Source organism: Trachymyrmex cornetzi, unplaced genomic scaffold (genome assembly GCF_001594075.2).
Source record: "Trachymyrmex cornetzi isolate Tcor2-1 unplaced genomic scaffold, Tcor1.1 scaffold11, whole genome shotgun sequence".
Taxonomy (NCBI): Eukaryota; Metazoa; Arthropoda; class Insecta; order Hymenoptera; family Formicidae; genus Trachymyrmex; species Trachymyrmex cornetzi.
In genome coordinates, this window is record NW_017295653.1 from 2,320,499 (window position 1) to 2,345,387 (window position 24,889).

General features: G+C 40.4%; 1 protein-coding gene across 3 annotated transcripts in view; it reads right to left on the minus strand.

The window, feature by feature from the left end:
* ttk (zinc finger and BTB domain-containing protein ttk) overlaps window positions 1-24,889 on the minus strand; it is a 44,408-nt gene that overhangs the window by 9,082 nt on the left and 10,437 nt on the right. Inside the window, exons 2-5 of one of the 3 annotated variants that reach the window (XM_018509651.1) lie at window positions 18,430-18,871; window positions 17,348-18,092; window positions 17,199-17,258; window positions 74-975 (exon numbers count right to left, since the gene is read on the minus strand). In XM_018509651.1, coding sequence (XP_018365153.1) covers window positions 281-975; window positions 17,199-17,258; window positions 17,348-18,092; window positions 18,430-18,648 — 1,719 coding nt within the window. In that variant the 5' untranslated portion in view covers window positions 18,649-18,871 and the 3' untranslated portion in view covers window positions 74-280. Of the gene's footprint in view, window positions 1-73; window positions 976-9,668; window positions 12,310-17,198; window positions 17,259-17,347; window positions 18,093-18,429; window positions 18,872-24,889 lie in introns of those variants that run through there. The other 2 variants (XM_018509660.1, XM_018509642.1) reach the window with 2 other exon arrangements.

The following is a 24,889-nucleotide window of genomic DNA, read 5'->3' on the forward strand; positions in this document are numbered from 1 at the left end:
ATTATTTTTCTTTAGATCATGGCAGAAGAAAAATAAGAAAAATATTTTTTGCAAATAATCTAATTGTTTCTATTTCTATATTTTATAATAAAATTGAAAACCGTGACTTTATTCACCCGCCGTTACCCAACACCGTTCAGGAGCGACTGCCGCGCCTGAAGGTCGTCGCCCTGGCCGCTGCGGCCGTGGTCCTGGATATCGCGGTGGCACCGAGCCTCCTCGCGTGCCTCTGAACCGCCGCCGGGCCGATCGGCAGCCCACCTCGCCCTCGCCCTGCCCGCTAAGGCCCGCCAGGTAGAAAGAAACTGAACGGCATGACGCAGTCCTTGGGCATGAAGCAGTCATGCACGGTCTTCATATGATTCTTCATCTTGTCTGGCCGCGAGAACTCCTTTGCGCATACTGGACAGGGGAATACCTTGCGCTGATGACCCTCGTGGTAGAGGAACGCGTGCCGCTGGAAGCTGTACTTATTTTTAAATGTCTTCTGAATGTCGAGCTTGGCGCATTCGGTGCATTGGTAGACGCCTTCGCTGATGGAAGCGTAACGGAACAGATTTAAGCCGCGCACCGACATCTCCGTCAGCTGCTCAGCTGGGTCTTGGGATTGCGATGTAGCGCGACGTCGCATACGTCGCTTCGGGGCCTGACGGCCACTTGGCGGCGCCGACATAATGTTGGTGTTCGCGCCACTGCCGGTGTTCCTGGAGCCCGGCGATGTCGAACTTCGCGTCAATGTGCCACCCGCGCTCGTCGTCGTCGGTGTACCGCTCGCGTTCGTAGTTGCTGGCGCTGCGTTTGTTGTCGACGTCGACGACGACGTGTTCGCCCGTGCGTTCGACGGCGACGAAGACGACGACGAATTTGGAGATGATACGTCCATTGATGTCGCAGCTGGCGATGCACCCGTGTTCAATCCACGGGTTTTCTCCTTCCAGGTCTCGTTGCCATTATCCGTTTTGATTGACGAGAACTCTGTGAAAAGACGACGATTAGTAAATGTATCCCAGTTAAATTAATCGCATACTGAATTATTTAATGATGTGAATCTTATTGATTTATTTATGAAATATATCAATACAAATAATGCTATACTTCTTTTGAAAGTATCGATAATGTTTAATGCAGATTTATGGTATATAGTCTTTAATTTGTTTCAAGTTTTTTCTTACATTAATAAAATTTTTATATAATTTTTTTATTGCCCTGAATATCCAAATTACTTTAAAATATTATTCAACTTTTGTAATTATTGATACTTTCTCCGAATATATAGACAGCAATATTTTTATGAATAATGCACGAGATTTCTTTCGAAATATCGTTCAAAGACGATGTTTTCGTAAGATTTCGGTGCGTTACATGCGAAAGCTGTAAAATAAAACTAATAAGTAAATTATACAACTTTAATGATACATAATTTAAAAAATATTACGCATGCACACAAAGTGATCCAAATACGTATTGCTACTGATTATATGACCTGATCTACTACTAAAATAACTACATTTAAATGATAATGTCAATGTAAGATTAAATTGAATTATAAAATATAAAATTATACAGTGCTGTAATAAATGTAACTTAATAAAAATATATCATTATAAAGAGGGATACAGAATATGAGATAGAATTGAATAAAATATCACCGAGATATTGAAGTCGAAGAAATGAATCGAGTTAAAATTGTACCATTTTTTATGTGCGTGTATTTAGTGCAAAGTAAGTGTATCTAATAATAATGTAATACTAACAAAATTAATTAGGGAAAATTCTCTACCATTAAATCATACAAATTAAAACGGGAAGAAAAAATTCGAGGAGAAAAAAAAGGAATAAATGAAACATCATATAATAATGTAAACGTAACGTAAAATCATATACACATATACATATATATTTTTCTTATTTTCCACAATTTCTTTGCTCTTCTTTGAAGAGAAAAAGAAAATAAAACAACAATGCGCAACATGCAAAACAAAGATTGTAAAAAATAATAATCGCTGGCCTCTCGTCGCGGTTGGCTTCCCGACCATCCCGAGTTCTCCAACACATGGAAGAGTCCTAAGAATCGCTCTGGAGAACATCGGGATCGAGTCGCTTCCTTAAGCAAGCCGCGGCGAAGGGAACTTAATATCTAAGAATCGTCTCCTCGGCAGCCGCGATTCTGACGTCGTGATCCTTTCTCAAAAAAATGATGAAAACTTTTAGATAAAACAGTGACTATCTTGTAGAAATAATTCACTCGTAAAATCAAACTCTATTTTTCCTGTAATTATCGCTAGTATTACTCTTTACTGAGAACTCTGCGATGCGGAAATTTTTTCCGCTTCGCAGAAAAAGTAAAAATCGATACTTTGCAATATACATCGAAAGATTGCTGCAAGTATTCTACAAGTGAAAAACAATTTCTAGGAGAAATATAATATTGTCATTTATAATCTGACTGTCGAGAGATGAACGGCGTCCGACGAGACGAATGCGCTGGAACGAAACTAAATAAAAGTAATTTTTGGCTAAGAATAACGGTGCTTCGTGACGAGTGCGGGGAGGTCTTTTGACATCCTGTGTCGACGTACAAATAAAATATGTATACGAATAAAATAGATATACATATAAATCGAGATGCACACGGTATCGAATTCCGGTGTGATACCAGCGAGAACGTTTGATGCACGTGAAACTCGCGTCCTGAACCGTCGAAGAAGTCGTCAGACAGTTGCGCTATGATTATGGCACTTTATTATGTTAAGAAATGGGACTAACGTTATCTGGACCACGGTGAATATTACGTAAAATTGATTATTTTTTTTTCTCATTTTAATACATATTATTAGTACAATTAATAAAATTTTATTCAATAAATCGTAAAAATTCTCACAGCAGCAAAGGGAAGCACTGGCTATCTTTTCTCAATTTAACAAAATTAATATATTAGTTCAATAATTAAGCGTTCGTAATTAATAATTCTATAAATTTCGAATATTTTCTGCATACGCGTCTAAATATTAATGTAACTAAGAATAAAGAAATTTTTCTTTCGATATTCCAGCGGATCGTGGTCTAGAAAACATGTTCTTTTTGCTAGAGCAAGACTGGCGGCTTCACGTGCACGTTATCGTATAACACAATAATAACGCAAAAGTGGAGCTGAGAAAGGAAAGGAAAAAAGACGAAAAAAAAAACAACAATTACTACTACATACGATCACTACGTTTGTTAGTGGCATTGGTAGTTACCTTTCCTCTCGAGTCAACGGGATTAGAAAGAAAAAATGCGAAACCGTTGCCGTCTTGTAGACGAAACGCGGAAAACGTTGGCCGCAAATATTTCCGCTTCCTCTTCTCTCTTTTCGAACACATATTTTGTCACACTTAATTCCCATCAATCTTTGCGTTCGTAATAACGATTGCAAATTCGCTTGACAAAGATGTTTTCACACTCCCTTTCTCTCTCACTCACATTCTCTCTCTCTCTCTCTCTCTCACCCTTCTTTTATTATCATTTACCATGATATACGTTACTTGATAATTAGGTACGACTGACTTTACCGAGATACGCGATACTTTCCCTTTCGCAGAAGTTTTCTCAGCGGCAAGTTCCATTACTCACGGATCTCGGAAAGTCGCCAGGTAGACAGAATGTCCCGAAAGATTTTTTTACAAAAATTTAACCGAATTAATTCGATCGATTAAATCCACAGATTTTTGCAATTCGTGATTTAAAAACTGATATAATATTTTAGACATTCCCCGGACTTTGCTCGGTCATCCAGAAACTAAGTCTACTACGAATCAACGCTATTTATCTTTCGAGACACTATGTATAACGGATTATTCGGTGGATAACGGATTATTTCGCCGAGATATTTAAGAATCCTTCGATTTACAATCTATTGAACACCGTTCTTTTTATTATTGATAGTCATAGTCGAACAATCAGTGCATATAAAATATACTAAGTCTACCCAGCGTCAGAAAAGACTCGTCAGCTCTAGAAAAATTTCCTATAAAATTTTCGCCCTCCCCTCTTTCCCCTTATTTTTTTTTCTCTTATTAAATTCTCGCCCTCTCGGAAAGCGGAACTCTCTCTTATATTTGGCACTGAGAATGCGATCGTCGATCCGTCCCTTCGACGAAGGGAGAGGGATGCGCGCGCGATAACAATTTATTTATTTTTTCGCCTCACACTACAATCTTCACATCTCGCTTTTCCATTTCTTTATTTTTTTTTTGTTCAACATTGTCGTTATTTTATGTCGCTTAAGAAAGGCACCGAACCGGGGACTACTCGCGCGTTTAAAACATCGGATCCCGCATGAAGAGCACATGTTAAATCAATGTATTTGCGTTGCGCGTTTTCGCATTTAATTACAAAAATCTCGGAGGTCGAACGATCGATCCCTTTTGCTTTCGTAATTGTCGATCTGCCCCCTTCTCTTACATATTCGTTTCGTTTTTTTTTTTATTTTTACGTTTACCCTCGTTTTCTGACGCATCGTCTCGAAACTGCAACGACGTTATATATAATAGGTATTATCAACTAGCGCTAAAATATATTCGATATAACTTCTGTTTATATATATAATATATATAATAATGATAATAATAATAAAAATCGCAATAATATATGTATGTATATATATATTTTTTAATTTAATATATATATTATATTAAAATCTATTCGATAGTACAGTCTGCTTTTTAAGCCTCGTAAATTAATCTTTCTCTCTTTCTCTGACTCTCTATTTCTTCCTTTCTTTCTTTCTTTCGCGATGATGGGTTTATTCTTGCAATGATGCGTGTCGCGCGAGAAATCTACAAGAATAATCAATATGTATTGACTGGTGATCCCTCCCTTTCGCGAGGGGACAAACGAAAACGAGACGAGAAAAATCTCGACGCGACACCCCTGCAAGAGTTCATTTTCGCATAAATATAATATATATATATATATGTATATATTTATAATATATATACTCTATATCGTAATTTTTCACGACTCCCTCACTCATTTCTTACTCATCTTTCACGTCTCTCCCCAACAAGATCCATTAATTAAACACGTTCTAAGCGAACATGTTCGAAACCCATCGGCGAGACTATCGCACCCGCGATGAGAGCGTGAGAACGTTACGATTGTAAGAAAAGCGCAACACCGATGGTCTTGCGCTCCCTTTGAGATGCAGATAACAGGCAGTTGCAGACGCACAAGAGCTTATTTCATGATTTCTGCATATAGCACGCGCGATAGAAATTCCTTTTGCACACGATAAAATTTTACACGATACGATGTAATAAATTATATATAAAAATGCAATAAAATTTGGCGATAAAATATGTAGACGCGCAACGACAACACTATAAAATTTCATAGTATATATATATATGTACAATTTAACAAATATCAACAAAATCTAATCCGCAGATCAGAATCCAATTTCCGAACGTTATACACAGAATTGTCTTCGTAGCTTATCTATTATAGGTAGTACGATTCCCGTATAGTTTATACGTACAATTCCGAAGACGGAATTTTGACAATAAAACGAGCGATATAGCACACGTCGCAGAAACAGCGGCTATCCCCACGCGAATAACAATTCCTCGCAACGCGGCACCTCACCCTTGACTTATGAACACTTTTTACAATTTGAACACTAATTTTGTACGAATATATGGGGACCTGACATCGCATATCTCTCTTTCTTTTTGTACCCTTGGTCTCTCGCAAAAAGTCTCTCCTCTTTTCCTATCTTCTTCTCGATTGTCCCCTACAATTGGCAACGATTGAAAGCGCTTTTTAACGACCTTAACTCTAAAAAGTTCAACAACATCGAGAAGGCAACGAACGTGAGCGAATTTCTCCTCTCTTTTAAACGTCTTTAAATTTGCACAACGAGTCTCAAGATCAGTCGCTGCATCTTCATCGTGCTTTCCTAACAGCGATTTATCCTGATCACGAGCCTTCAGATGCCGGCGAGGAATTCGAAGCGATTTCGAGAATCGGCCGTTCTGCGACTATCATCGCGTGCTATCATCGCATGACGCGAAATGCTCTCTGTAACTGCTGTGATTGCCACAAAAGGATGTGATAACGTGTTGTTTGCAACGAATACGCGATGCTCACCCACCTATGTATTACGAAATTTTGTTACGATAAAAAAGATAAAAGATAAAAAAAAAACAATTGTGATGATTCTTAAAAGTTTCAAAAATCTACAGAGACTATATCAGTACTTACTCTAAAATTAATATAAGTCGATTTTAAATTGTATGATAATTTTGTAAAGACATACAAAATGTTTCCAAACTTCCTAAACTTTTAGGAACATTTTGCGGATCAAAGAAGCGTCAAGCGAAACTTCAGCGATGATAAATGATATTTTATATAGTTGCTATAACAAACTACCATATATATATGTGTAAATTTATAATCCTTTGGTATACATAGATTTTCTAAAATGCGCGAACGAGAAAATTACAAAATATGAGAACGATAAAATCACGCCGATACAGCGATCTTCAATTCTCACACCCTTTTTCGCATTTCTCACGCAGACATCGACTAGGGTGAACCAAAGCTATTATTGTACAAATTGATAAAATCGCAATCCTCACAAACCGCGCATACTGAAGAGAGGCCTGCAGATCTCGTCTCAAAAAGATAATAAAAAACAACAAACGACAATAACAACGATAAATCCGATCTGTTAAAATCAACTTTGCTCGAATTCGAGAAAATTGCAACGTCCCAGAAAAAAAAACTTTTCGAAAAATTGTCGATCACGACCTGCAGACATTTTCTCTCTCCGGTGATCCTTTCCCTCTTCGCGTCTTTCTCACCCTTTAATTAATTGAGTTAGTCTTAGCCTCTCAGTGATTATCAAATGTGAGTGTATTTAATTATTATTTGCTTGCCTCTCCTCCTATAAAATCGATATAAGCTGTCTAGCCGCTGCCTCTTTGCACTTTTTGTTTTCCCATTTTTCGTGAAAATCTATCCAATTCCCCTGAATCCTTCGCATGCACACGTTGGACGGGCTTGTGACAACCCATCGTGGAACCAGGCCGTAACCGTCTCCCTTTACCCACACTTGGTGTCATTTTCCTTAAGGGTTTTCGGGTATTCTACCGTTTATAAACACTCTTTGGTCCGACAAGGTTTCGAATATTGCGGATAATAATTGACCTGACGGTGCGAGATTCTGCAATCCCAAGGAATACTGGATGCCAAATTTCCGCGATTAACATGTAATCTCAAAGAAAAATATGGAACGTTATGAATAAATTGTAGCAAGATCTTGTTAAACTCTTAATTCTTAAATCTATAATAACAACGAATTATCATTCATACATTATTTTACATAAATTTTATATAAGCTATTATTTACATAAATATTCCATTTTTAATATCTAACGATATTTTAGAATATTATAATTTAAGCATAATATATTGTAAGTATGTAGACTTCTCTCTTATTGCCTAATTCATGAACAATAATTAATTTGCCTTGGTACGATTAATTAGTTAATTAATTATTATCTTGGCCATTGAAATACTTTTCAAACCATGAATTTTTCAAACATAGAATTTAACAATGCATGATATTGCGATATACTAATTGCGAAAAAAATGCATTTGGCATCGCGTATCCTGGGCTTCTGGAATTCGCGAAAGATTTCTCCGGGACGCTCCCGTCCTTTCTCGCTTGGGATAAATAATCTACAAGGATCGGTAAGAAGCTCTTTGGTCCATCGAAGTTTCGAATATATTCGGATAATTGACCTGAGTGCGCGAAAATCTACGGCACGGCCCACCAATCACCTTAATGTTTACGAAACGACCTTCACGCCGTTCCGTCTACTCAACCAACCCCCTGTCCTTTCACAGGTCCCTTTCGTTCTCCTATGTCTACTGCGCTATCTTTGCTGCCTTTGCCTAACTGGTAGTATATAGAACTCTCTATTCGCTTAAAAGTACACTCGGATCGCAGCACAAACTTAGTGAGTCCCGTAAATAAATATGGATCAAGTTGTTCTCGATAACTTTGCTCTAAACACTTCAAGATCACGATCTAACTTCCAAAATGTATCTCTTCTTATTTGAGGTAGTGTTTTAATATCGCGAAAATGTTTCTATTCAAACGCAATTCAACTTCTGTAACATTGGTCGATTACTGCTCTACCTAGAGCTCGCAAAAAATTTGAAAAACATTAACTTGAAACATCTCAATGCGTTCCTTTGATAAAACGAGCACTTATTTCAGGTCATATTACGGAGCCCACTATTATTCATGATGACGATCCGACCCTTACGACTATAACTTTTTTGTTATCTTTGCAACGCTAGATACCTCTTGAATAACGAACGAACAACACTGGTCAATCGGGGTATATTCAACCCCCTCGCGCATTAAAGTAACAATGAAGATCTCCGTTACTTGTAATAACTGATTAATAGTAGTGATAATAATAATAATTATAGTTATTATGTAGCCTCTAGTCGTCTAACGTCTATGCCCAACTAGTGAAAAATTTGTATATAAATCGTCTCGCCCCTCTCACGGAGGAAGGGCGCTTGACGGAGTGTAAGGTGCAAAATATAGTAAGCTACGATCTCGTACTTTTAGTGCTTTTTTTTTCTCGCGACTAAGCCTCTAACCGCCATTACCGTACCATCGTGCTACCTGTCTCGGTTAATGACGTTCTCATCCGATTGTTAAGATAAAATTGCGAAGAGTAAAATAACAGATAAAGAGTTTCATATATATGTATACATAATTTTTAACTATGTAGTATGTGTAAAATTACATAAATTCAATGACTGACTATTCAAGACTCGGAGAGTTAAGTTCGAAAACTTGGTAAACTTTGGATGGAAAATAATAAAAAAAAATGAAATTAATAAAGAATTAAGTAAACATGATTAATTTGAAGCTATCGCGTCTCGAATAAGATTCATAGAAGTTATTAAAAAACGAAATTTTTCAATGAATAATTGAATAACTTTGATGACGATCCAATAATAAGTAAAATATACAAATACTATAACATCTCATTCGCAAAACGATAAATATGTACTACTATTCATAAGTTATTTTAACTCAAAAGCATGATTCCTTTCCAATCGTAGCAGAATTATTAACTGCGCCGCCTACGTTACACGGTAATTCTTTCGACACACGTAAAACTTTTTAAACTAAAACAGCTTTAGTGTAGTTTCTGATACAAGTGGCACATAAAACCGTTCTTACGTTATCACTTGGTTCACCAGGTTCTCCACTTAGCGCCCCGGATGTTCACGTCGACATCCGGAAATGGACTCAGCCGAACAGGACAGGACAGTCTGGCATGGCGGCGGCATTAAGTTACTACTAAGGTGCCTTCAGTCTATCCAATGTCAGTACTATCTTGTATTTGGTGTCGTTAAAACCGTCCCTCTGCAGTCTTTCGCGAGATTGCGCGCTTCCCCCGTTCCGTCCCTCCTTCCCTTTTAACGTCGCTCCCCCAAAAAATGCCGCGGCATTCTTTTCGCGATCCAAACGGCTCAACAACATGGCGAACGGTCATCGATACATATATATTGCATTTACTCAGTCTACGTAGTTCCCTTATTATTTATAACGCATGTGCGCGCGCACGTTTCATCATAATTCGCCTTTTTTATTTCATCCTTTCTTCTAGCCTCCTTTTTCTATCATAAAGACAAGAATCTGATAAGTCTCCTACAAATTGAATTAAGTGTCTTTTAATAGCTCAACAATTACGTAACAAATTACTATATATAATTGGTGTATCCTCAACTTGCAAGAGCTTAGCTTCTTTTATTGCTATTATGTATAGCTATATAATCATTCACTTCTTCAGAATATGACTTCGAGGTATTCTATCTATATTAAATATTGAAAACTACTGTTTCTTTGTTTTTACTAGGCATAAAGATCGGTGTTTGGAGAACATGAACAAAGGATGCGTAAAACACACGCGCGCACCTCGTAAAAATGTATCGCCGAGCTGCGTCAGCTGGCGTGTTTGATTCTTTCTGCAACATAATATAGTCAGGCAATAGTAAATATATTCTTTCTTTCTCTCTGCGTTGATTTGGATTTACATGATGCCTCTCTCCTACTTTGCTACGCGACAACCGGTTTCTTTTTTACAACTGATTACCCGTTGTACGACGCTGAACCGCGCGTTGAAACGACGCATCGGTTAGATTTATATAAACTCTTTGTTTATGATGCAGTACAAAGCCTCTTCCTTCCATCTCCCATTTTTACATCCGCTTCGCCCTTTCTCTTCGGGACAAACGCGGTAAAGCTCGTTCGTTTTGTAACTTTAATGCCCGTTACTCGTTACACGCGCGCAAATCGTTCCGGAAGTTTCCAGCGTTATCGAAGCTCGATCCTTCGCAAGACGAACGTTGCGTAACGCGAAATACCGAAGCGTGCGCATTGTGGGTCCTCGAAGGCACGGAGATTGATAAAGATAACTAGGACTAACACTAGGACCAGGATCAGGACCAAGATCTGGAACAGGGACAAAATTCAGGGCAGCATCGTCCGAATTATACGTAGTGAAAGCTACCCGGAACTTTTTTCTTTTTTTAGTAAAAGGGGTATCAAAGGATACCGTCACAGGTTCGACGGTTCGCCAATACATTTAAGTATCGCATAGAAGTTATTTTAATAATTGCTTGACTTGTCGTAGTGCGTATTGGACTTGGTCAGACCCGCGCCTCGCTGATCGCGGATTACGCAGCGTCGATACAACTCAACAGATCAGCTTCGTTAATCATTTGAGCGATATATTGCGTGTCTCTTTAAAGTGTTCCTAAAAAGAAATTCTGCGGCTTGGAAGTAGAAAAGTACTGCAAAGTGTTTATATGTGAATATACGACTCTTCTTCCAAGGCATAGATTTGGTATCAAGATATTGAGCTAGTCTCATGCAACATGCACGTTGTGTAATATTAGAATAGCGAAAACACGTACTTCGCAAGATATGTTCACCTTATAAATTAGAGACGATTAACGTCCAAATGATTAAATTCGCACACCGGAAAAACTGCCATAGAGAACGCTCGCGCGAAAACTAAGGAACGTGTGCTCCAACGATGATGTTCATAGCTTTGAATCTTGCACACCCACTTGTTTTCCGCGTACCCACCCTCTCTGGCCATTTCAGTACAGCCACTTTATAAGATCAGCCATTTACCTACCTACTTGTTTTCTCGCTTACTCGTACCTATCTATCTATCGTCCTTCTTTCCTTCTGCTCATAGGAGCGCACTGACTTTATTCGAGGCGTTATACTGGCCTCTTTGCGTTTTTCTTGAGCTCCTCTATCTCCCTTCTTCTCCCTCATCTTCGCGTTCCTTGATTTTATCATTTTGGCAAGCGCATCTACCTATGATGTTCATCCATCATAGACCCAGCCATTTTTTTTCCTACCGTAATTCCTTGGTATCATAATCTATGACATCATCAATTCTATAATCTTCGTTCTTTCTATTCATTAATCACCGGTATCAAAGCTTCTCGGTTAACATAGAAAATCTTGGTGTCACGAACTCTTAGACTATCTCGTAATAACATATCATGAACACGATATGATATCATGAATGATACCATGGATTTATTGCATTTTCGGCATCAAGAAATTATACGCGAGATCCAAGAAACGCGGTCTGAGGGAGGAAGCATGCTGAGAGGACGCTCAGCCAGCGATGGTCTACCGCGGCTGACCCATACTGCTGCTACTATTACTGCTGCCACTATTGTTGAGACTCATGTGCGGTTTAAGACTATGTATGATCTTGACGTGGGCGACCATGTTGTCCTTCCTGGTGAATTCTTTGTAGCAGACCGGGCAGGGGTAGTACTTGACGTTAGGCTTGTGCGAGGTGACGTAGTGCCGGCAGAAGTTGCTGATGTGTGTATACGTGCGATGGCACACGGTGCATCGATAAACGTCGCCCTCCTTTACGCAGAAGTCCCGCACCGAACCCTCCGTGCGCTCGTTCTCGGTCTTGAACGAGCCTTCGAAATCGCTCTGACTGATTTCCGCCTCGCCGGCCATCACGCTAAATATGGCACTACTTATGCTGTCCTTCGACATCGCCTTCGTTTCCATCTCAGTGTCCGAGTGTTGTTGCTGCTGCTGATCATCGCCCGCGGCGGTCGACGCGGTTTTACCCTGCAGCGTCGACGTGCTGAACTCTTTACGAAAGCATCGCTCGAAGTTGATGCGGATATGAGTCGGCGGCTCGCCGCTATCACCACCTCCGCTCGACGTCTCCTCCAATTCTGAAATGAAGAGACTTCGATCCTTTAAATCGCCCTCCATGCCCGCGTGATATAATATATATGTCGTGCAAGCATTGGATGCGCGGTAGGAGTTCGTTTATCAGAAGGCCAAAATCTTACAACTCTTGCTCGTATTCCAGAATGGTATCACAGACGGATAGTATTCCAGATATTTCGAGTTATCGGTTCCCCAATTATTATCTGTGTTTAAATAGATCCTTAATACCAAAGGATCCTCGTCAGCATAGGTCATCAGTCTCTTGACTCTTTACATTGTTTGAAGATTGTGTTTTTCACTCAAGTCATCTCTGTATCTTACGATTAGGTAAGAATACCGTTGCACGATCGCTTCCTTTTGCACAAATTCCTCCGCGAACGTTCTGATAAACGGAGTTCTACCACGCATCTCGTAACTATGTATCTCTGTGTACTGTATTGGCACAACGTATTCTCTATATTTGTGGGGGGAAGCAAGAGGAAGGGTAGAGCCAGCAAAAAAGAGTCACCGTGTTTGAATCGGCCGTCTCAGTCAACTTCTGTCCCGCGTTAAAGGATACTTCACGACTGCGACACGCCCTCTCCATGTCGTCCCCACCCCCCGCTCATCGTCTATCCCTCTTCAGACGGACTCTTACACTTTCACGCATTCTCTCACGCCGGTTGCAAAATCGAACAATTTCCTGGCAACACATCAGTCTTTCTCTCTTTCTCTCGGACTCTCCTACCTCTTCACGCGTACTTCGTATTTTCTGCCATGCACATCCATCCATCTTACACACGCACCCTCCCTCCTCCCCATTCATTCGATCAACATTTCACACGCACTTGCATACCCGCGAGCACATAGAAAATCCGCGTATATACGGGATGTGACGCGCGACATAGCACTTCCATTCTTTATTGTAGATTCCGGGAAGGGAAAACTGACAATTATCGAACGGCAATTGTTCGAACATCGAGAGATTTGTCGAGAATCCCTCTTCGAGTCGACAACCGATCGAAGCATTTCACGTTCGATCGACTCGTAACTCGAGAGCCAACGACGTTCAGGGCTGCATTCAGAAATTTCACCCGGATGTGCACCGAGATAATATTTTATCCTTCTTTATTCAATAAATGAGGATAAAATGCTAACACTCTGAATTCCTGAACGCACCCCGGATATTCGAACAAAATGCAAATCTATAGCTGCGTTTAACAGAAAAAGTAGCTTTGTAAGCTTGCAACTGTTGTAAGATTCTTTAATACAATTATACTATAAATTCAGTAAGAAACTAAAATCAAGAAACAAACATATTAAAGAATCTTACAAACCTGCTTTTTCTGCTAAATACATGCAGTCTATCTCTCGGCTTATATAATCCAGGGATAAAGTAAAACTTGTTGAAATGGTACTCCCAACTTGGAATCTACGATCGATAGAAAGGATCGTGCGCTCGCAACGAATACAACCCATATACGCGTATTAGGCAATCACGCATATACGAAATTGATTAACAGCTCACCAGTGACACATGTGCACACTTTAACCAACCCTCCCCACCCCCTTCGGTCCAGTAACGTCCAGTCAGTCTGCTTGTATCCATCTCTACGGGAAAACGATCCATCGAGATCGAGGACGCTCGAGAGAAAAAAAAAGCAACTCTTTTCTCCTCTTTGCGTATTTCATTCGATTGATTAGCTTTATAAAATTTCGTTCGATTTTATGTACACGTGATTACTTCTAACACAATATCGTTATCCGCTTTCGACTTCCGGTGTCACATCCTTCTACATCCGGTATTTTCTCTTACACTCCGGCACACTCTTTCGGAACGGTTCCGTCTTTTCGTTCTATCTATTTTATGCATCTATGACTTTGATTTCGATCCTTTTTTTTTCGTTCTACAACGTTGTATTTTCTTTTCTAGCGGCTGGCCTCCCTAGCTCCCTCGCTTCCCCCGCGCAAAGCTTAAGAATCTCTCAGAATGATGGTGACTCAAGAAGGCACTCACCTGCGACCCAAAAGTGAACAAAGCGATCACGGTCACTATTGAAACGAGATCGTCTCCAACGACATCTTCGAAGCACTCTCTTTCTCTCTCTCTCTCGCGCGCGCGCGCACGTAATACATTTTTCACAGGAAAAAAAAAGAAATGTACGTCACACTATTTTTCTCTCTTTTGATTTCTCTCTTTCTTGGTTTGTCACTCCTCTTTTTATTTTTACATATTAATCTATCTATCCTGTTTCTACTTTTGTCTCTCATTTTCATCTTTCCTCATTGTCGTCGTTATCGTCTAAAGCAACAAGAAGAACGCAAGAGAAGACGGAAACGATAAACCTGCCGACAATGCATCGTCCGTTGTATAACACTCATCATCATTATCATCATCGTAATCATCATCGACGCGTTTACGTCTCTCCTCTCTCTTCCTCTTTGCCGTTTGTCTTTTCGCGATTAAAAAAAAAAAATTAAAAAAAACAGCGATACTACTCTATCTTCCTCGCAACGAACGAGCGTAAAAGAAGTTAACCAGCGTTCAAGGTGTGAAAAATCAGACAACAATAAAAAAAAGTAAGCACCGCTAAAAGCTGGCTCCACCCCCTCCTGTTACCATTTGGCCAATGGCAGCGAAGCGTTTTTTTTTTCCAATCGTGCGGAGAAGAGAGCATCGGGTGAACGCGATATGGGGATGTTAGTGGAGAACTTTAGGGTTAGGGCTAGAGAGGTTCGAGACATCGAACAGAGCGACAGGTGCGGTGCGGCAGACAGAAAATACAGATTGATCATGAAGAGGCAAGAACAAGGAGGTGACTGATTTTGTGCTATCGAGAACGAAGGGTGGAAGGAAAGACAGGAATGAGGCGCTGCGCATTGGCCGAGCGTGAGAATTACGTATGGGTATTATATATATATATATATATGTATGTATTTCTAAATATATCTATATTATGTACGTCGTCGACGAGAACAATGACTCGGCGGCGCGAGTGCAATGGGTTTCATTAGAGATTAATTAATTTCGCAGAGGGGAGTTCCCTTTTCAGGGTTTTTTTCACGGGGTGTCATGGTAACAACATTCCTGGTTCTGAACGCGAATTCTTGATTAGCGAGACGATAGCTTTCCGTTTAATATCTCTCTCTCTCTCTCTTTCACACACACTCTCTCTCTCTCTCTCTCTCTCTCTCTCTCTCTCTTTCTATATACATATATGCATATTTTCGTCTATTCTTACATCCTTTTTTCGTCTCGATTTCGTCTTTTCTCGCGATTTGAATGCTGCGCGCGCGCGCGTATGGATATATAACATCCCTCATGCGGCTACCCCTTTAGACACACCACTCGCGCTTGCCTTCGGAAAGGGAAATTATTTTTACTATCTTTTTCTTTCAGATTCTTTCGAATGCAGATTTTTCTCTCGCGTTGGAATTATTTTCTTCTACCTCATACTTTTTCTCTTCGTGTGTGTTTTGTTTCGAAAACGCGCGAGATTTCGAAGCGCGGCTAACTTTGGTCAGCGCGCCGCGATTGAACGGGATCGGTTTTCGGAAATGATCTGCGCGCGCGATTCGCTACGTCGCGAGGGCCGCGAGAGTCCTGGCTAGCTCCTAAAAGAAAAAAAAAAGCGGAATGAGCGCGCTTGCAGGAGTGCGACAACGACTGACCGAGCCGCTCGGCAAGGCAGCTCGAGAGATGTCTGAAAAGTCAAATTCATTAGCAGTACATTAGGATAAAAGCGTCGTCCACGATGCCGACGACGCGCGTGATTAGAGGTGGATCCGCACGAACATCGTCGCGAAGTGTGACGCGAAGTCTCGAGATTTGGTGCAAGTTAATTGTGGTATCGAGCCCTCGGAATCGGGCTTCCGAGATTCTCAGACGTCGTCGATCGACCTCGACGAATCGTGTGAGAGAGCCGTAAGAGTCGTTCTCACGTAGAGAGTCTACAGCGTCGTCCATAATGCCGCGCAAAGGTTCGCTTGCTTGCTTGCTCCTCGGGGCGCGTTCACAAGAAACGAATAAGCATTCGGACGGCACAAAAGCGAGTTCTTTCCCTGTCCTTTGGGTTCACACGGAGAAGAATATTCGACGACAATCCCAACTCAACGTTATCCAGAATTAATGCGTTCAATTCAAATCATAATTTCACAATTATTATTTTAAAACTATTAGATTTAAAAATGTTAAAGATAATCTAACATTCTTCTCCGCGTCCGCGTTATGGGAATCACATTTCACACCATGCTAAGACATCTGGTGGGGTATCGTTCCGCGATTAGACGCGCGAATTTATTATCTTTTGCATCCATAAAATTGCGCGATTTTTACTAACACTGCGACTGTGATTAACCCTCAGGCGCATGTTGCATTCAGTGATCTTGTGACTTACCTTGTAATTAATAATTTTCAGAATGCATCTTCAAAATCAGTAATTAGAATCATAGGGGAATATAAGAAATATTTTCTATGCAACGATACGCTTGTCCGAGGGTTAAAAATAAAAAAATTAACTCCTACAGATCTATATGTAAAACTTAATTAAAAAATTTCCTTTCTTTAATTTTAGTCTGTCAATAGATACAAAAAAGAAACAATTGCAAATTTATCACGTATAGAATGGTAAAATCTGAAGGAGTTAATATTTTACTAAGTACACATTTGTGTTTGCATAATTGACGATATAAATTATGCACAAACAGTTATACAATCGATACATATAATTAATTACAATTTGCAAACGCGCGCAGCTCTCCGTTTGATAGATAAGATACGCTACGATATCTGAGGGATATTCAGGTAAATCACGTGAATCGCGTGAAATTCATTGTTCGCGCTATATATATCAGGGAATATTAGCAACGCAAGGCTTCTTTATATTGAAGTTAAGTGAAGTGAAGATCTTACCTTGCTTGAAACCCTCACTCCCTTGCCTACTGTGCGGCCGCGCGAATGTCTCATCCGAGGCTAGAATCAACAATAATGAAACGATTAAATTAAAATTTAGAAATTTTAATTCTATATTATATAGGACATAGTCGTAATGCGTTTCATACCTTGCGCCGAGGTGCTGGGCGTCGGTTCTGGTTCTCGTTTGACCCGCGTGACTGGTTCCGGTGTATCAGTACCGTTCTCCGTAGGCTCGTCTCTCCTCGTCGACGATGATCCCGAAGAGGCGGCGGCAGCGGGATTATTGGTGGCAGAATTGGCGCCAACATTGTTGTTGGAAGAGGAGGCACTGGCGTTTCTCACGCTGCCGTTACCGCTAACCTCACTCTGAAAGTCCAATCCCATTTTCATTTCCATCATCTCGGGCGAGCCCTGGACTAGATCAGCGCCAGAGCAGGACTGTAGGTCCTGACCGCCGATTTCGCCGATTGGCGTATCCGACGAACCGCTCAACTTCCTGGGTCTGCCACGTTTTCTTTTGGGCGCTGTCAGCGCCGAACCAAGCAATGGATGATTGGACATATGATGGAACCTTTTCTGCGCGACATGATGATGATGATGCGGACCGATTTGGTTGATCCGATGAAGACTGGGCGGCGGCGGTGCTACCGCGTTCTGGCTGCCACCCAACAGCGAGGACGTTATACTTGGCAAATCACACTTGTCTTCATTTACCTCGGTCAGGCCCTTTATCCTCAAGGACTCAGCGACTCGCAGGAAAGCGGTCAGTCGATCTTGATCGACGCTCACCTCACCGCGATACATGAAGTCCAAGAGGCTGCGCATGTCCACATATGGAACATCCTTGAGAATGACTATCGGGTGCTTGTCAGGGTGTCCAACGAACAGGGCCTGTAAATATAATTTATTTTATCATTTTTAAATTTTATCATTTTAAAATTTTATTATTTAAAAATTTTAATCTTTACGTTATTGTTAATTTATTTTAATCTTTATGTTTTAGTAAATGGCAAGTTGTATGTAGCAATTCTACATTATAATCTGTTTCTCTAAACATGTCAATGTCAACAGGATTCTAATTATGATAGAATCCAAATATGATCCATCATAAAATCAATTTAAAATATTGTTTCTTTATTGTCATTACAGTCATTTGCTATGATTCATTTATCTAAAATTTTAAATGTTAATCTAATAAATTGTAGATGTCAAAAGATGTCGAGCTTACCTGAAAGTAGGGGCTACACGCCGACAGCACCATCTTATGCGCCCTGAGTAGCTGGCCTTCAACGGCCAGCGTGACATCGACGAATGCTTCGTCGTGCAACAGCTGGTCGAAGACGGAGAGCAGATTGCTCTGGTGGTTGTTCCAACGCAGACAAAATCTCTGCGACGCCATCGCTTCGCTTCTCAGATCCGCCAGGTTGCCGTTGATATCCGCTAACATGGGGGGACCTGGCTGTTCGTCGCCGCTTTACCGCTGTTGCCACTGCCACTGCTGCCGCCGCCACTTCGTCCTCGTTTCTTCTTCTGTTTCTCCACACCGCCACCACCTTCTACGACGACGAAGCCACTCGCTCTTGCTCGTGCTGCTGCTCCTTCTACTACTCGCCCTCGTGCTGCTCTGCTCCTCATCGGCCAAGAATTATCGTGCCCGTCTTACTCGTGATCTGTCACAGAATGATAGTAACGTGAAGGAGATGTCATACTTAAACCTAATTGTCTTAAATTTTTTGCGATATATTAAAAATTTTATAATATGCCAATGTTATTAATACAATTGTTAAAAGATAATACTTTATTGTTGACAAGCGTTATAAAATAATTATTATAACTTCGAGCTAGAGTATTGAATATTTTTGATAAGTAAATCATTGTAACAGGTGTTTTGAGTGCTCTGCATATATATACTCCAAGTGTTCAAAGCCACAAAAGCGACTCTAAAGAAAAGATAGAAATACGATGGAGGATGAACGTGGGTTGTATGACCCTGGAGGGCGTAGGCAGAAAACGAATAGGCGAAGTCATTTGGTTTGTATGCCTTTTATGCAATTCTCTCCTCTCACCCCTTCCAATTGCGGTCATCATGTACGTGATATTTTATCTCTAAATGAGAGGTGAGAGACGATCTATTGAAATTAAATGAAGATGTGTGGAAAATATTCTCCTCTGTTTCCATTAAAAGTTTAATTTTCAATTTCTCAACTTCCAATATTTTTTTTTATTGAATCATGATTAATTAATATCATGGTATTAGTATTCGATAATTACACGTGTTACTTTGTAATCCTTTTAAATACATTTTTGTATTTTTTATAGATATCTTAATAATTTATTTTTTGTTCCATTTTAATACAATTTATTTGTATAATAAATTTATTATTTGTACGAGATTTAAAATTTTGTATACTATATTTAGAGGTATATTATAGCAATTCATGTATTGTAATATATAGCGAGATGAAAAACGATCAAAAGGGGATGGAGAAAAGCCACGGTCTCTCCAGTCGGATCGTCGCCATGGAGAGAAGAGGTCGTCGGGTCGGCCGAGGGAATCAATAGCATTTTCTACGCATTCGGATCGATACCGAGACCCCGCTGGTGCTTTCGCGCGCAAATCACGCTACATGTACGTAGACGGCTGCATCGTGCGAGACACGGAGATAAACCGACAGGACCTTCCTGATTTTTTGATGAAGCGAAGCAGCGAAAAAGAATAAATGAAGAATTCAATAATAAATTTAATTATTCGACAAATTAGAAATAAATATTTAATTCCAAGAGAGATGCATAACCGAAACCCGATTCCATCAATGTAAAATTAACTTTAATTAACGGTTTAATTTATTATTTATCTCCTTCTGAATTCCGTTTCCAACTAAATCCGTTTTTATAACTAATGTAGTTTAATTTTACTCTCAATTAAAATTAAACTACATTTTATTACTCTACATCTTTTTCTAGATTTAAGAATTAAAAAAAAAAGATGAATAGATTGAATTGAGATCAAAGTTAATTTACATTGGTAGAAATGGGAAATAATTTTCAGAATTAGAAAAAGATAAGGAGTAAATTGAATCGAGATTACAGTTAATTTTACATTGGTGAAATCGGATCTGAGAATCGTATAGTCGTTGTAATGTTAATGCAATTTCAGATTCCTATTTCCCTAGAGATCGACCGCGTACCGATATCGTCCACCTGCATCGCACGTATGCACGTATGAACGCATGCACACCGCTGCACATGGCGTATGGATGCAGGATGGTTGTGCGACCTTGTGCGACCTTGTTGGTGACCAGAGCGCAAGTGTACGTACACGGTTTTCACGGTGAATGGCAGTCGACACCATGGCGAGGCGAGAGAGGCGAGGCGGTGCAGCGACCGAGAGAGAATGAGACGAGATCGATCTTTAACGATTGGCGATTCTACCCGGGGGAACGGCGTCGAATTATATTACGGTATATCCAAGGGGTATCAACTAACTCGCAAAAACGGGAAACATCCGCGGCGCGATCGGATTACGCGGCCAAGCGCGTAACGATCGTGCATCGTCCTTGCGAATCACGGGTCATCTATAATAAATCTGGCAACAGAGAGGATATAGACAGCCGGGGAATTCTCAATATCGAATTAATGGTAATTCTAAAACACCTGCACGCAGTGATGATTTTAGAAAGAAACGCAGTGCATGTAATTAATGCACAGCACGCAATGCGGATCTCGCGATAAGAAATGGAATTTTGCTCGTGATATTTAACAGATCGAGACAATCTCTCAATCTTTCTTTTAAATGTTGTTGAAACATTTTGTAATAACATTAATACAGTTTATTAGAAAAATTATTATTACAATTGTTAAAATTATTATCACTTTTATTTTATAAAATTGTCGGAATTGATTTTTGAAATTCCTGCCATCCAAATTATCCACGAGCCTAGAGCTATTTTCTCCGTTATTTCTGCATTGTCCATCCGTGCGATTAATTGACTTGTTATCCGAAACCTGGCTTTGTCAGGGAAATATAGAGACAGAAATAAACCCCGTGAGCATCGATCAATGAATGAACCTCGAAGTTAACATAAATTCCACGCTCAAATTCTACGTTACAAAGTCGACCTACGACTTTGTCTAAAAAGTCGTAGGTCTACTAGATTACAGAGTCTAGTCACGAATAATTTGGTCAAAACAAGAGAGAGAGAAAGAAAGAAGAGTATACATACTGTCTCTTTTTACATATGCTATCTCAATCTAAATTATACTATGTCCTTATTCATTTTAATTTACTACACTACACAATTTGAGTTACTTAAAATTATTTCTATAGGTTGTCACTGTTCCTACCTAACATGTCGTTAATTTGATAACAATAAAGTTAAAACAATTTTATTCAAGAAAATATTAAATTTCATTTCAATTTAATTTATTATTTATTAAATGCATACGTTAATATAAACGTGATTTACTTTAAAATTAACTATAAAAATTAATTGATTTACATTTTGACATTAAAAATAAAATTTTATTTAACTTAAAAGATTTACTATTGCTCCTTTCATATTTAATAAGGTAAAATTGACAAAAATGACAAGCTAATCAAAAGTTTGTCATCTCGTGGACAAACTCTACCCTTATAAAGTATCTAACTCGGAACAAATCTCTTTGAGACTATCTTAAATGAACCTTTTTTTTATTGTGTATTTTAATTATCAATATTATAAACGGTAGGCATATTAAACCGTGCTGTTTCCTAAAATATCGACATCACGAGTGAATTAAATGTTCAAGATATACCGATCACACTCTTCGCGAAAAAACCTGATTATCTCTTTTATCGGCGCTATTGGAGTATCGGTGTCTCGATTTTCACGAGAAGGAGGTACCTGACGAAGGAAAGACTCGTCGGCAGACGTAAATGAAGACCATGACAGTGTACACAACTGCGTTCCCCGAAATGCAAAGCGCACGGGTAAAAACCGGCACCCAATGTCGGATGCTCTCTCGCTCTCGTGTTTACTTAGTCGCTCCGATACTCGCGTGATACTCTGCCTGGTTTCTCTCTCCTCTTCTTTTCTGCTCTTTCCTTAATTTTTTTTTCTTTCTTACAGGCTACAGGAACACGCGTGCGTGTGTGCAAAGAAGACCCAAAGTATATGAATTCGATGACGTCGCGAGATTAATTCGATATTGCTTCATCCGAGCCAGCACAAACATTATAATCGCCGATGTGTCAAAAGGGATTATAAAACAAAATATATATTGTACAATGTTATTTAAAATAAAAATAAAATTACTATATAATCTCGTAGAATATATACTTATAAATTAATTTTAAGATCATTATCTTCCTGGCGCGTTTGTAATTCAACCACGAAAGGCTTTAACGAAATATCTCTTCAGTTCGCGTGTTGAAATGATATTAAATAAAAATCACACTATAATAGACATATTACTGCTTCATATGCTGCAATCTCACGGCTGCTGCTCGATTAATCCACTTTCCGCGAGCTTGATTAAATAAAAAAAAAATTATTAAATAATAAAAAAGGTTATCCTCGCAAAAGTAATTATCTCGAATGAAAATGATATTAACTATCAGATCTAATAATGCTATTAATAATTATCAACTCTATCACTCTCCACGTTTTCATCCTTCTTCGTTTCCTCACATTTCTTATTATATCGACACCTGTATACTCATTTAAATCATATGACGAAACGGTCTGTTCGTGCCGCTTAATATTGGCTGTACATTAATTTCTAGACGAGACATACGCCTTTGCACACTCATCCTACAAGTCATGGCGCGCCATACACGCCTACACGCGTGCGCATGCACGCGCGCATAGTGAACCTGCACGTCGCGTTAGATCAGCGATTCTCAACTAGTCCCGTCGAGTCGTTACGTCTCGCAACCCTATCTATATCATTCCGGGTAAACACCGACGGTAAAAAAAAAGTCCTCGTGTAGCAACAAGACGGCTGAAGGAGACGTTACGTAACGCATCTACGTAACGGATAAGCTAAAAATTCGATGTCGCACATCATTATTTTCATATCGAGAGACGGAATCAGCAGCTCTATTAAATTCGATGATAGCCGAGACTGGGAGTCGGGACGTTTAGAAGCTCGCGCATTCTGATTTGTTGTTGTAAACACATCGCGAGATACCGATAATCCCGCCAATCCTGCGCGACGATACGAACGAACGAGCGAGCGAGCGAGCGCGCGCGCGGCTGCATTCTCGCGAACGCGGGGCGCTCTCATGGCCACGCGTTGCGTAATCAGCAACGACGGAGTGGTCACGCCGCGCGCGAGGTACAAAACGAACAACGACAAACAAGCGGGCGTTACACGCACTCGCTCTGGCGCGCCGCGTGAATACCGCTGCGCGTTTCGGAGCCCGGACTCCGCCTCGGCCGGTTTCGCTCGCGCTCGGCCGTATCCGACCAGCGAAATAGCCGCCCCTCTCTCTCTCTCTCTCTCTCTCTTCCTCCGTCTCGCGCCTGCGTTCTTCTTCCGCGTACTTTGCGAGGATACCGCGCGTTTCCGCAAAAACGGACCGGCGCGCGGCTGACTTCGGTCCGTTCGCAGCGAGAAATCACGTTCCGCGCGAGGCCTCCTCCTTTTCGTTTCTTCCTTCTCTCCCTTTAATTCTGTTATAAAATTATCTCTTCAAATAAAATCACGATTTTTTATTCTTATATAAATTAATATTTCTCACAAAAATAAAATTAGAAAAACACGAGGTTACCGCATGTCTGCATATGTAAACGTAATTTTTTCGCCCCTCCTACCTCGGCCCCAAATACATCGACGACTTCATAAACACGCTTCCATTTTTCTTTCGCTCTTTTTCTCTCTCTCTCTAGCGAGTTTTTATTTCTCTCTGCTTAATCCTTTCCTTTTTCATCTCGGCTGCTCCTGCTGTTCGCAAGAAGGCGAGAGATACGGATCGATTAGAGGAACATTCCGCTGAGTCAGCTGCTCAAGGATGTACGTGTCCGGTCGGCGAAATCACTCGTGCCGGGATTCCGTCACGGTGCAACACGCGCCTCTTATTTCTCTTTTCGCCCCCCCCCCTCTCTCTCCCCCATCCCTCCCGGCCTTACCACCGCGCACGCGCGAGCGCGGGGAAGGAAGACCGGCGCGAATATTACCGCGATTGCGACATCCGCGGCGATTCCTCGAGTCGCGATTTACGTGACTCGCAGCCGCGATCTCGTCGCCTTCGCGCTACTTCGCTAGGGGCGGAGGGGGCACGGGAGGAGGATAAGGAGCAAGAGGAGGAGGGAGAGAAACGGACGCGGCGAGAGGGAAGGGGGAAGAGAAAATCGCGCGGCGAGGACGCGCATCCGGAGGTGACGCGCCACGTCCTACAAATAGAGGGTTGCTGCATCGATTGGCCGAATTTCGAGGTCGAAATTGACAGATGAAAGGAAAAAGAGAAAAAGATGAGAAAGAGAGAAGGGTCGAACGCACACAGATATATGTTCCTCGATGAGGAAAATTGAAACCGAAGTTTCGGGCTCTCTTCCCAAAAGGTCACTGATTTATATTCATATATCCCGCATTTCGTCATGTGATGTAAAATAAGAATGACGAGATATTTTTCTATCGTAATTTAAACGATAACATTGCCGCGCAAGATTGAATTTTATTCTATGTAATATATCGAAGGGCTGGCT